Source organism: Pistacia vera, unplaced genomic scaffold, assembly GCF_008641045.1.
Source record: "Pistacia vera cultivar Batoury unplaced genomic scaffold, PisVer_v2 Contig140, whole genome shotgun sequence".
NCBI classification, from domain to species: domain Eukaryota; kingdom Viridiplantae; phylum Streptophyta; class Magnoliopsida; order Sapindales; family Anacardiaceae; genus Pistacia; species Pistacia vera.
In genome coordinates, this window is record NW_022195467.1 from 1,705,864 (window position 1) to 1,718,857 (window position 12,994).

At 34.1% G+C, this 12,994-nt stretch overlaps 1 protein-coding gene across 4 annotated transcripts; it reads right to left on the reverse strand.

Annotated features, from left to right (window-relative positions):
• Positions 1-410: 410 nt before the first annotated feature.
• On the reverse strand, positions 411-12,128 carry LOC116123111 (general negative regulator of transcription subunit 3). 4 transcript variants are annotated; one of them, XM_031408906.1, is made up of 16 exons: positions 11,896-12,128; positions 10,891-11,022; positions 9,715-9,831; positions 8,700-8,750; positions 8,255-8,344; positions 8,028-8,174; positions 7,675-7,785; positions 6,158-6,214; positions 4,523-5,251; positions 3,997-4,158; positions 2,964-3,126; positions 2,475-2,620; positions 1,706-1,984; positions 1,448-1,582; positions 1,178-1,359; positions 411-756 (listed from the first exon to the last, which is right to left on the reverse strand). In XM_031408906.1, the coding sequence occupies exons 1-16, from the start codon at positions 11,986-11,988 to the stop codon at positions 696-698; spliced, it is 2,655 nt and encodes an 884-aa protein (XP_031264766.1). In that variant the 5' UTR covers positions 11,989-12,128; the 3' UTR covers positions 411-695. The 4 variants fall into 4 exon arrangements, with proteins under 4 accessions (XP_031264766.1, XP_031264765.1, XP_031264764.1 ...); XM_031408905.1 differs by having other exon boundaries at positions 3,997-4,152; positions 9,715-9,852; XM_031408904.1 differs by having other exon boundaries at positions 9,715-9,852.
• Positions 12,129-12,994: the final 866 nt, after the last annotated feature.

Sequence of the window (12,994 nt, forward strand, 5' to 3'; positions counted from 1 at the left end):
GAAGCAAATCCTGGAAGTAGAGATGACAAAGAGACTTATCTAACCCACCCACCCATGGAGGCATGGATAGCCCAACAGTAAGGATGAATCAAGGAGTTGCAAATAATCAACTCACAAGTTGCAAATAATCAACTCACAGTCCCAAAGTTCGATTCCCCCACTGGACGCAAAAATAATATCTTTGTTTATGATTTACTTGAAGGACCAATAACAGTGAGTTGCACGTAAGCTAGTTCAGACACATCAGTTATTAAAAAAAAAAAAATGAGACTTATATAAAGGCTACAAGAAAATGGAAGACAGTCCAAAGGAAGCCGTATAATCCCAAATAAGAGACATATGGAATTAGAGCAGCTCAGGAAAAACAAAAAAAAAAAAAAAACCAATTACTTTTCTTCTATAATCTGAAAAACACTGGAAACATTTTGCGGACATAAATAAATTTTTTGCAAGCAGTCTATTTATTTATATGACAATGAACGGGGAAAATGCAATTAATATTCTTAATTGGTCATTAATAATTAAAAAAAAAAAAGTCGCTACTATCAACAACGGTAAAAACTGGATATGGAACAGTTAGCCTAACAATTCATATTCCATTAAGAGGCACAGCATCACCAATACAAATTGTACCGATGATAATTTCATTGCTAGGCCAAATCAATCTGGTTCTGGTACCATCTTCTGCACACTGTCTATAGCTCATCTTCAAGATAGTTGTACTCAAAAGTGAACTCCGTCTTAATTCTTTGACACCTGCAAACCAAAATCACAGATGATGATAACCACCAAAAACAGATCTTCTAATGAAAAACCCATATGAGAATACGTCCCATTAAGAAAAGAGAACTAGTAAAAAAACATATTTCTATCAATCGACCAAGTAGAATGATGAAAAGTAGGGAAATGATGTCCATTGCTTTTGAACAGACAATATGTCATTTGATATTGAACCACGGTGACTGGTTCTAAAAAAGAATTGTGCAAACAAGACTGCTGAATTCTACAACCTATGAACCCTGTCTTCCCGCGAGATAATGGTGCCATACAGGAGGAACCATGTTTGCATTCAGGTGATCCTCTTACAGCATAGTTTACAACTGATTAATACAGTAACTGGAACATGTAACAGCAAATAAAAGCTTTTTATTGTAAAGTAATACCAAATTCAACTTACCATCCATGTTGGAGATCATCATTGGCAATATGAAAATCAAAGTACACATAAGTCCCTTGTTCATATTCATCAGTAGCAACTTTTGGCTCCTCATGCCGTTGGAACCATGTATTGTATTTTCTGTGGTACCTCCAAGATTGCTTTTTTAGCTCTTTTGCAGCCAAATATTGTTGGTATGTGTTCTGTAGAAAACAATTGGCTTGGTAACAAGCTAATGGAAGTATATCACCAAAAATGGCATAAAAAATATAAATACAGTACGCATAATACCTGCTGATAGTAGAATGCAAAGAACAGTGTATCAGTACCAAAACTATCCAGTGACATTCGCTCCCAAAAGGCTGGATTATTCACAATAGGTGCCTGAACTTGAGGATAGTAATGAGGCGTCACTGCAGGGTGCCTCTGTAAAAGGCCAACAAAAGATAATTATTCTACAGTAGGTAACAGATGATAGCTATTCAAAAACATAGTAGACATGCCCAAAATTAACAGGTGCAATAAAATAAGGATTTTTTGCATCCATACAGGAATGTAGCTCCTGGCACGCTCTGAGTCCTTTGGTTGTGGAAGTTTATAAAATGCAGACTCAAGCATCTTCAAATTATACATCTGATCGTGCATTGCTCCAGAATTCACAGTTGAACCACTCAAACTATCGCCAATAGCACCAAGATCAGAAACACTTCTCCGACCAATAACACCGAGGCCACCAGAAGGCTGGCTGGACTGTAAGGGTTGCCCAGGAGATAAATCAATCTCTCTAACTACTTGAGCAGGCTCTGTCAAAGAGCCAGACACTCCTGCCTGCAGCAAAGAAATGTTTACAAGCAGCTTAGATCATGCCACTTTAGTTACACTTACCCAAGCCATCACCTACAAATTAGAAACGACAATTGTGTCCATGATAAACAATTACATGAATAAGAAGAGTAATATGATGACAGAGACTAGGCAATTCAGAAATATATATCTATTCTAAATTTGTTCTCCAACAAGATTAACTACAGGAATCTGTGAACTCGTAGAATGTACAATTACAAATTGCACTTTTTATCAAAACAAATTCAAATCAGCCACTACCAAAGAAGAATGCATTACAAATTCAAATTAGAAAGAAACTTCTTTATGCTAAGATTAGAACCCGATTTCTTTTCCCCTGAAATAATATCAAATGCATCTTAAGATAAGGAAATATACTATCAGATAGGTAACACAACAAAATTTTCAATCAATCTGATATACATTATTAAGAAGACTCAGAACTTAAAACAGAAGTAAGAGTTACTCAACATACAGGAGAATCCATTGCATATGAAACTTTGAGATCATCCTCATTCATAAGATTCTTGCCAAGTCCAGGACTAGGAGCAGATTCAACAGTTGATTCCTCGGGTAAATTCTGTTGTTGCTGCTGCTCCTCAACTTTCAAGTGACCAACATCTGCTTATACAGACATGTAGACACCATTCAGCTAATAGGACATTACTGTAACCAATACAGACTGCCTGTCATATTCATACCCCTTCCTGCTAATACGTAACTTGCCTTTTACATACAAAATTCTCACTAGATTTACAAGCTACACCCAGTTTTCTAAGTACACAATAAGAACAATTTTATATCAACTTTCAATGAACTTTTGAATGTAAATAGCCCCACCATTTAATTTACCATCTTTCTCAACATACAACACATCATTGGATCCGAGGACTTCCCAATTCTTTTCAACTTAAGGGTGCCAGCAAAAGATAAATGGACAGAAAAGGACAAAAAAGAAAGATACCTGCATCTTTCTGACCACTAGGCATCAATGCCTGTTGACTGGATTGTTGATGGATAGAATTTGGCTGCTGTTGCAAGCTGGCAGGTGTAACCGTATTAAGTACTGGTGCCTGAACCCCAAGTCCCAGACCAGGTTGAGGAGACATGGATGAGTTTGGAGAAAACTGCACAATTACAATGTTGTCATGCACAGCAGTTTTGGTTCATTATACAAAATGAATACATTCTTTGAAATTAACACCATAAAATTCGGGAACTGGATAGTTAAAGAGGAATGGATGGTGTTAACTACCAATAAATATACCCAAAACTAAGTGAAAATAAGAGATTCAAGCAATAGGTGGGGGGTCAATCAGGGAGAGGGATATGACTCCACAATCAAATGTCAATTGATACATTATAACACTATAAAACTGGCGGAACAGATCACTCAAAGAGAAGTGGAAAATGTTATTTACCAATAAAATAACCCAAAGTACAGATATAAAACCAAATGAGAGATTTGACCAATAGGTACCAATAGCTACCAAAAAATATCAAAAACATTATCAGATCAACAAAATCCGGTTTCAAATTTGGATATATTTCTGGAAGAATTGAGTTGGACTATTTTAAAAGTACAGCAGGACTTTTTGAAAAGTACAGCAGGACTATTTGAAAAGTACAGCAGGACTATTTGAAAAGTACAGCAGCATGTAACCCTCGTAGAAGTATGCATAATACGAAGGTGATAAACAACAACAGTTACATGTCTGAGATGGTGAATTTATTTTCGGTTCCATTATTTTAGTGTCATGCCCATTAATGAACAAGAACTATATTTAGCAATGAAATCCAATCCTGTTTTAAGAACAATCTGCAATTACAAAATAACAAGCATGATATGAATTGATGACTACTCAAGATTTTCTTCAACCTCTAAAAGTAACGACATACAGTTGCAATATAAAGGGTCTGATGATAATTTATCTTTCTATTATTTAACTATATCTAAGAATGTACTAAAAGAAATGTAGATCTGTAGCAAGAAGCACCTGCTGCAACAGTGGGTTTTGTTGTTGGGGAGGAAACTGCTTATTATTTCCACCACCAATGCCAAGAAGGGTACTGTGATTTTGTTGCTGCACTTGTTGGAGCCGTTGCAAGAACTTCTCTCTCTGATCAGGTGTAATTTCAGTTCTTCCACGAAACTGCCCCTTGAAAATCCAAAATCCATATATTTAAGTTTCAGAAAGAACAACTTTTCACTACATAGAATAATGCACTATTACTGTAACACGTAATTATGCATTCATGCATTCAAGTGACTTAAAGTACTTAAAGCAATTAAGCACAGAACAGTTTTTATCCCAGATAAGTAAGCAAAAAACAAACACTCCACAATCAGTAAACAGATTAACAGGCCAAATCCAAAATTTGACCAGGAATGTATGCCACACCAAGTGGTCAATGTCTCCACCTTCTAAATGGATCCAACAGACACAAAACACACAAGCACTCACTGGGATACACAAAAGTTCTTATACATGCAAGAAAAAGAAATAGCAAAAAATGACAAACCGGTTCATTCTGGTTTTGAAAGGAACTTCCAGGCCTCCATTGCATGCTTACTGAAGGAGAGAAAACTCTGCTACCTATTGACATACTCTCTCCAGCATTATTGGAATCAACTGATCCAGTTCCATCATTACCCTTGGCAGCCTGAGACAACATCATTCGGTTACTAAGTGGGGAAACCAGAGATTGTGCCATGCCACTACTGCCAAGTCTTTCATCAGCTCCCAAAATATTTCTCTTAGTCATATCCGAGACTGAAGGAACTGAGCCAAGGCTTCCATTGCTAGGAACTGCAGTGGCAGAACTAAGAGGTATGCTAGATGAAGGTTGGCTGGAGAGGCTACCTCTTCCAATGCCCCTTACATCTGCAAGGGATGGAGATGATCTACGGCCTGGGAAGTTCACAATATCTTCTTCCTTAGAAGGATTTGTCAGATTTACAGGAGGTGAAGAACTGATGGCACTTGTGTTATCCAATACACCTCGAACAGAACTTGAACTTGAAAGTACAGCTGAAGCATTTGACACACTTGACAAGTTATGAGCTGGGACACTGATGGCAATGGGAGTTGTTTGACCAACAGCTGGAGTTGATGCAGTTGAAGAACTAATTCCACTACTTTTTGACGGCGGTGTTCTTGCAACTAATTCTGAATTACTATCCTGGGAAGTTGTATCTTCAACTTGTTCCGGGACAGAAGTACCCTGCTGAAGCGTGGAAGTGACAGTAGCCTAGAAGGAAACCAAAACCTTAGTTATATTGACAGCAACATAAAGGAGGCGGAAGAAACATTTTTATTTAAAAAAAAATGGATGCAACAAAATGCTGTATAATTAATCACCAACTGGCAGCAATAATGAGCAGGATACGCAGACACTATAACAATCCATCAATTAAGGCCAAAATTAAGAGAAAAAAGCAGTGAAAAAACTCATCACATTAACCCCTTTATCGTTCACATAAAAGCAAAGCAAGAAAGAGAAGGGGAAAATAGAACTTCTCAGCTAAGTGAACTGAAACTAATTTTAACCAATACAGCACCAGAGGAGAATTTATTCATTTATTTTAATTTAAATTTTTTTTTAATGGTAGAGGAGACTTTAAATCTTGTAAACAATTTAAAAACAGAAAAATAGTAAGATATTCTCCTAAGAGAAATAATTCACATAAACCTAACAACAAAGTGCAAGTCCACTAATTGGCATTACAACTACAATATACTCCACTGCTAATAAGTCAGATATAGATTATCAATAAAGGGCCTCTTGAAGTCAAAAAAATATAAAAACATAAAATTGTTTTTCAGATTTCATAGCAGTTGTTTGTGTATCCTAGGACCAAAATTGACTTGGAATTGTTTTTCTACAGATGGAGCAAGGCTTCCCTATAGGCAGCAAGTCACTCAAATTAAGTCATTGAAAAGGTGGTAATGAGAATCACCAATTTATTTCTTGATGTTTTAATGACAAAAAAAAGCATCTTTAAATCAAATTAAATGGAGATGGACTGCAGCCAAATATTCTATTTTCTTTTTTTCAATATCCTTACTAGATTCAAGTTTAATAAACGATTTACTATCATAATTCAGATTAGTAAAAGATTAGAAAAATAAAATGAAATAAAGAAAGAAAAACTACAGGCATTTGAGATGCTGATGCAGCCAAGGAAGTCTTCAAGCTAAGAGCTGGAGCACCCTGCCAAGACATTAAATTTTGTTTACTACAAAATTCCACATACATTGACACGAAAGAATGATGAGTTATGGTTTATCTCACGGGACCATGATGAACACATTTGAACCCAAGCCCATAGATCAAGTTATTGATTACTGAATAACTATTGGAAAGAACATTTGAACATATAAATCTTCTATTGTGGATTTTCACAAATTAGAGAAGCAAAAGTAAATTGGATGCTAATGCATGAATATTCAAAAACTTAAATTAAAAAAAAGAAGCAACTGATAAGGGCATTGATCCCAGTGATCACAAATTTAGCCCAATTCCAGTATACTGACAAGGGTTAAAAATAAATGGAAATAAGTTGCTATTTTTTTTTCTACATCTAACTCTTATCTTGCCATGACATGCTCAAATGATAAACCTAAAAGGCATAATTAACCCTGAGAGACAATGAAATAGGTTTATCAAGCAACAGGCAACAATCTACAGAAGATACATGGAGGCTACATTGGCCACCAACAAAGAACTATAAAATCCAACAATATATAAAATAGAACATCAAAGGCATGACAAGCGAATTAAAAAAAATTATAATAAATGGCAATAACTGAATTATGAAAATGTACAGACAGATAGCAGGAACCAAGACAAAACAATAACATCCTTTCTAGTTTGTGCAACATTTTCTACAATGAAATTGCCATTTTAAAGGATTCTAAATTGAGAAAAAACTTGGTAATCCAAAATCATTAGTCCACAAAAAGACCAAGTGTCCACTTTGAATACACATGTCCTTCAAGAATTTGGAAATATAATCCAATAATTTGGCAATGATTAAAGTACTATAACAAGCAACAGTGAATTGATTAAGGGCATTAGTCTTAATTTTTATTACTGATTTCAGGACTCTTCTACAAAGTACTGATCTTGAAATTTTGAGGGTTTTTTTTTTTTTTTTTTTTTTCCCCTCCCTCTGAGCTCTCCTAACCCAAACATGTACAAATGTGCTTGTTCACTGCTTGAAAATGCTTTCAATCAATATAAACTTGTTTCAGTTTTTTAAAAGTAAATGAATAAAAAACAAAATAGAATCATTATACAGGCCACCTCTACCAAGAAGTACAGCCATTGACCAAAGGAGACATGTCTTTCAAATTGTTGAGTTGTACAAATCTGTTGAGTTGTACAAATCAAATGTTTTAGGAATAGGATCTTTATAATAGGAAATTAGATCATTCCCTTTCCTAGTTTAGATTATTTCATTTCCTTATATGGACTGTTGAATGTGTACATATTGTTATATTTTGTTCACAATCAATATGAAGAAAATTCTTCTGATTTCACACAAATTTCATTACATACATATGGGGAGGAGGAATAAAAGTCTTTAAATTTCAACACAAATAATTACTTTTCAATCTTCGGCATAATACAAGAATCACAAAAATAAACCATATGGATCAAGATTTCACCTTAACAAGACCTGGAGGACCAATTATAACCAAATCTTCAAGGGATTCCACCTTGTCTAGTGGTAATGTGTTGTAAAGCTCATCAACATCGCTGAATTCTTCAAAATCCTCCTGCGGAAAGAATATATAGATGGTAGGAAGCTTATAAAAGGATCCAAAAGCAAGCATATAACAAATAGCTCTTTTTGAAATAAATGAAACTGCTTAAAGATACATGTAGTAATATGCAGATGCTCACAACAATTTTGCATCTAAATGTAGCTATTTATACTGCATCCAAAAAAAAAAAAAAAAAGGAGAAAAGAAAAGAAAAAGAAAATCCAAGATGTAATCAAATTTTGAGCAATCTAAACCTGATTACGTTCCACATAGTCATCCAAGAAGTCTTTAACGTCATTGACCTGCTCTGGACTCAGTTCATCATTATCTAGTAGCCTCAAGATCAATTCTAACTTCATAATATGAGCTTTGTGCCGTGTAATAGAAGTCTCTAAATGTGTCTGAAGATAAAAAAGCAGTATTATCTGAATGAACATTAGAAGAATCATTTTAAAGAATATGCTTTTCCATTTTGTCTAACCAATCTGGGTGGCCTTGTCTTTCCTTTCTTCACAGTTAGCCCTTCCATTTCTGCTTCAAAATTATCGATCTGGGATTCCAACTCCGAAACCTGTAATGTCAAGGCACCAACAAATGGATCAAATCACAATATAATACCCCTTAAATTAGAAAAATAAAAATAAAGGAGCAAATAGAAACAGACTATATTAACACCATAAAATGTCATTAGGTACACATTTTGACCTCAATCTATTTACTTCTCACTACCAATATCAATGGCACATAAATGAAAAAAGAAAAAGATAGTTGCAACAAATGCAGAGTGCACAAGCACAAACTAAATAATAAAAACTCAATTAGATGCATGCCAAATGAATTGTACCAACAATTGCGGAAGAACTATGCAACTGAACAACATTATAGTGAGATAGCATGAATGTTAAACTAAAGGGCTGGTTACATACCACATTATTCAACCAATCCCTTGTCTCTGCCTTGGCCTTCTCCTTTGGATCCTTCACATATCACAAAAAGATTCACACAACAAAAGATTCGCATAATTAGTAGATCGAAATAGAATAAGAACTGAATAAAATTCTCCTATACAAGCAAACATTGGTTTCATGGTAAAAACCAGCAATGTACATTGTGTGCAAACAGGGACAACTGATGATAAAGAAACAGCAACATTAATATGAATTTCCTATAGAAAGCCATGCACCTGCACCAAATGAGAAGAAGGGGAAAAAAAGCAAAGAACTAAAAAGTTCAACCAAATAGGTTCAGGCAGAATGACAATTGCCAAAACAAATCCTTTGAAATTGCCTACAAATGAAGAAGCACCAATTTAACAATGCAGCCTATTCAATGCTCTCCAGACGAGAATGGTCAGGATTTTCTACTAGTAGAGGCCACTACTAGATGTCAGATTCACACAGTGGTAATAGGCATGAGAATTCTTTTTATCAAACCTCATGCACTCTTCTTCTTTCTATGTAAAAGTTTTGTAAATCAAAACTCTTTTCTTTATTTTTTTTACAACCTCATGCACTCTTTTTCAATGTTTCACAAGGTTAATATGTAAAAATCTTATAAATCATAGCAACACCAATAAAAATTCTTAATATTTGGGGGCCAACTGCACCAACCCACCATGGGTGTGACCATGGCTCTCTATTTTGTGCACTGAAAAACCTTCAGAAATTCGGTGGTACCTACTTTCTTTCCAGCAAATCAACACAACTCAACTCAACTTAGTAAGGTCTAATCCAAACTGAATCTAATGAAAGAAAGAAGATATAGTAAAAGCTACCAAATCAGCATTATTAGCAACATATTTCATAGGACTACCTCAAAGACCAAGATGGCTCCAAAATATCACATTAACCAAAACTAAGTGTGCTAAACCTTGAGTGTACAATGCGCATTTTACTAGTGCATGCAAAATAAATTAAGAAAATTATAGCATGCAGCACTTACAGTTTTCGGTTGCTGTCCCAAGCCTTCTTTAGAAAATGCTTTTGTCTTAGTTTCCTTTTCACATATCTTAAATCTTTCCATTTCACGCTCAATAAGCTTACGAGCATCCACCAGAGCCTGCTCATAAGAGGCACTGACCTATGTCAACATATACCACAAGGAAAAGATTAACTGCCAAGCCAAAATCCACAAAAATACAAATCCACAACTTCAAATCACCACATGTCAAAGCACTTCAGTAAAAATAAAAGAAAGGCCATAAAATAAATAATTCGAAAGACATAAACTAAACTAACTTCAGCTTCTCAGATTCTAAAAATATTTGCTAGATAACCTTGAAAGCATCAAACTACCTGTACGACTCATAAGGCTTTGGGTAACAACTGGTTGTATAAAACATGATGAACAGTTGGGAAAACCAGAGATACAGAAGTGCCCAAAAAAAAAAAGAAAAAAGAAAAAAGAAAAAACCACCCCTGCAGATTCACTAATGTAAATTAAATCAGAAACATTTGATGGAATCATAAAATCTTAAATTAAAAGTGTATTACCACTATGGGGGCCGGGGCAGAGTTCGATTTTATGCTTATTATGTGCTTCAGTTTCAAGATAGTTGTTTTTTCTTTATACATAGAGATTGGAATACCATGCTGCTTTAAATTTATGTTCTTTTGTATCCTCTCCTGTTTTGTTTTTTTATTCATGGTCGAGTAATATTAATATATATAATTCTATGTTTCTCATTAAAAAAGAAATTGTGTTCTAACACTAACATATATGACAATTCTTATTGTGGGTATTCCTTGATGCATATAAAGTACAAAAACTTGTAAGGCAAAACATGTGCAATTTTCCACAATTAATATTTCAACTTTTCATATTCCACTAACACATCTAATAACAGCAGAATTACAAATGTGAGTTTGCTTTGTTTGCAATTATATATTTTCACGGTAATCTAAGGTTAACAGAAAGAATATTATATAGTATATAAACATAAAGTTCTGTGCATCTACTCTCCAACAAAAAATGGCACCTCAGCTGGTGCTCAACAAAAATAAACTAACTTCAAAGAATTGGTGGAATTAATTGTGCTTAAAAAAATTCTAATATGTCAAGACAATTCATAATGTTGAAGAAATAAACAAAAAGATTACAAGAGATACTAAGACTGACTTTCTTATCCTTGATCTCGCTAGACTGAATCCATGTCTTTATCTGATCACGGTACCTCTGCAGCTTCTTGATCTCCTTCTTCAAGTCAGCCTCAAACTTCTCCTTCTGGTTTGCATTGTCTGTATCATATACCTAAAACACAAATCCCAAATCATATGTGAAAAAAATAAAAAACTTTGAGCATGATAAACCAAATACGAAAAGAAATCCATAAACATCCAATTAAAACCACATAAACCCTAGTCAAATTCAAAAACAAATGCAGGAAGAGATAAAACAATGCATAAACACCCCCAAAAAGTAAAATAAAAATAACAGAACGAGATGAAAATAGATGTTTAATAACAAAAAAGAAATGGTTGCCCGATGCTCATTATACATATTCAAGTTATTACCTTCTTCAACAGCATTTAAAAACATAAATGAGTGTGCTATAAACACATTCACAAAAAAGCGAATAACCCTTACACAATTACTTATACGTTTTAAAAAAAAAAAAAAAAAAAATATTACCAGTCAATTCATGCAAGCACATAGTCACATATCATTCAAATTGTACAAACAAGCGATCTCAAAGTCAGAGTATCACTTTCTTCCTTTTTTGCATAAACAACACTGTATAAAAATGCATTGTATGGAAATGTAGAGAAAAAAAAAAAAAAAAACACAATAAGCAGCCAATTCAACTATGCAAATAATTATACAGTAATCCAATTATAATTCACCATTCAAATATTTATGCCTCACTCTTTACACATTACTATCATTGTCTGCATACACATTGCAATAAATTCTAAACTGAACATAAAATAAATGGCACTCTGTAAGGCGAAATTTCGGTAACATTACCGAAACGGTATAAATTCGTAATTTCAGAGTCGATAAATACTTCCGGTAACCTAACCGGAACAAAGTGACTGATCTCAAAAACAAGAAATCACTTCAAACAGACGACGCGAATTGTACGGACAAGCGATGACTGTCGTTAGGGGAGAAGGTGTATACCTTGTTCCAGATACTATCGAAGACATCGACACCTTCTTGAACCTTCTTGAGCACTCGATCGATCTCGCCTTGTAACTTGCGACTGGCGCCCATTTTGTTTTTTGCTGAATTGAGTGACAGTGAACAAGTGAACTTTCGTTGAGGGACTTTTATTTATCGTTCAATTAGATGAAGAGTCGAGGGTTTTGAATCAATGTAGATGGATTTGAATTACTGGTTTGGTGTTGTTCTAGGGTTCTTTGAATTGATTGGGAGAGATGAGGACGTGGAGCGTGGATTAAGACTTGGATTGGGCCGTGATTGTTGGCCTTTTAGAGAGATGTAGGCCCGTAATGGCCCAATTATGTCCACGTAACGCAAATTTAAAGGTGGGGAAAAAGCCAGGGCTCCCTCCCAGGGCCGGGCCGTTAATTTTTAAAACTCCCACCCATTACGTAAACTCCTGACAATATCCAAAACTCACTTATATATATGAAATACATAAAAATTTAGGATTAAAAATAATTTTACAAAAAAATTAAAAAAATAAATAAAATTTTCAGGTCATAGAGCCGGGCTCTAAGAAAACTCATGAGCCAAGATCGATCCTTGAGGATTTGGGCCGGTAGCTCAAGAATCGGCCCCAATTTGACATACAGATTTTTTTTTTTTTACTCTTAATAAATTGTAAACTTGCACCTCATACGAATTTTTTTTTTTTTTTTATACAAAAACTAAAATTTTAATTTTTTTTTCAAATTATCTATAATTCTTTCAACTTAACACAAATAAATAGATTAGTGCTAATAAAATGAAGAGGATTAATACCAATTAGATTCTTGCAACTCTAAAACTGTTTTACTACACAAACTTCGGAATTCCTTGCCGTTAATTATTTTTTTTATTATATTATATATATAATATATAGATATATATATATATATATATAAATATATATTATTCGAAATAAAAGCAAAATAGACATTTCTAAGTGAAATACAAGAAAAAAAAATCTATTCCTAAAATCTAGATTATAAAATAAAAATAACGAGAAATTATAAAGTAAGAAAATTGAAAAACATATATAAATATTGTATCGATGATCATAATTGTTGTCACA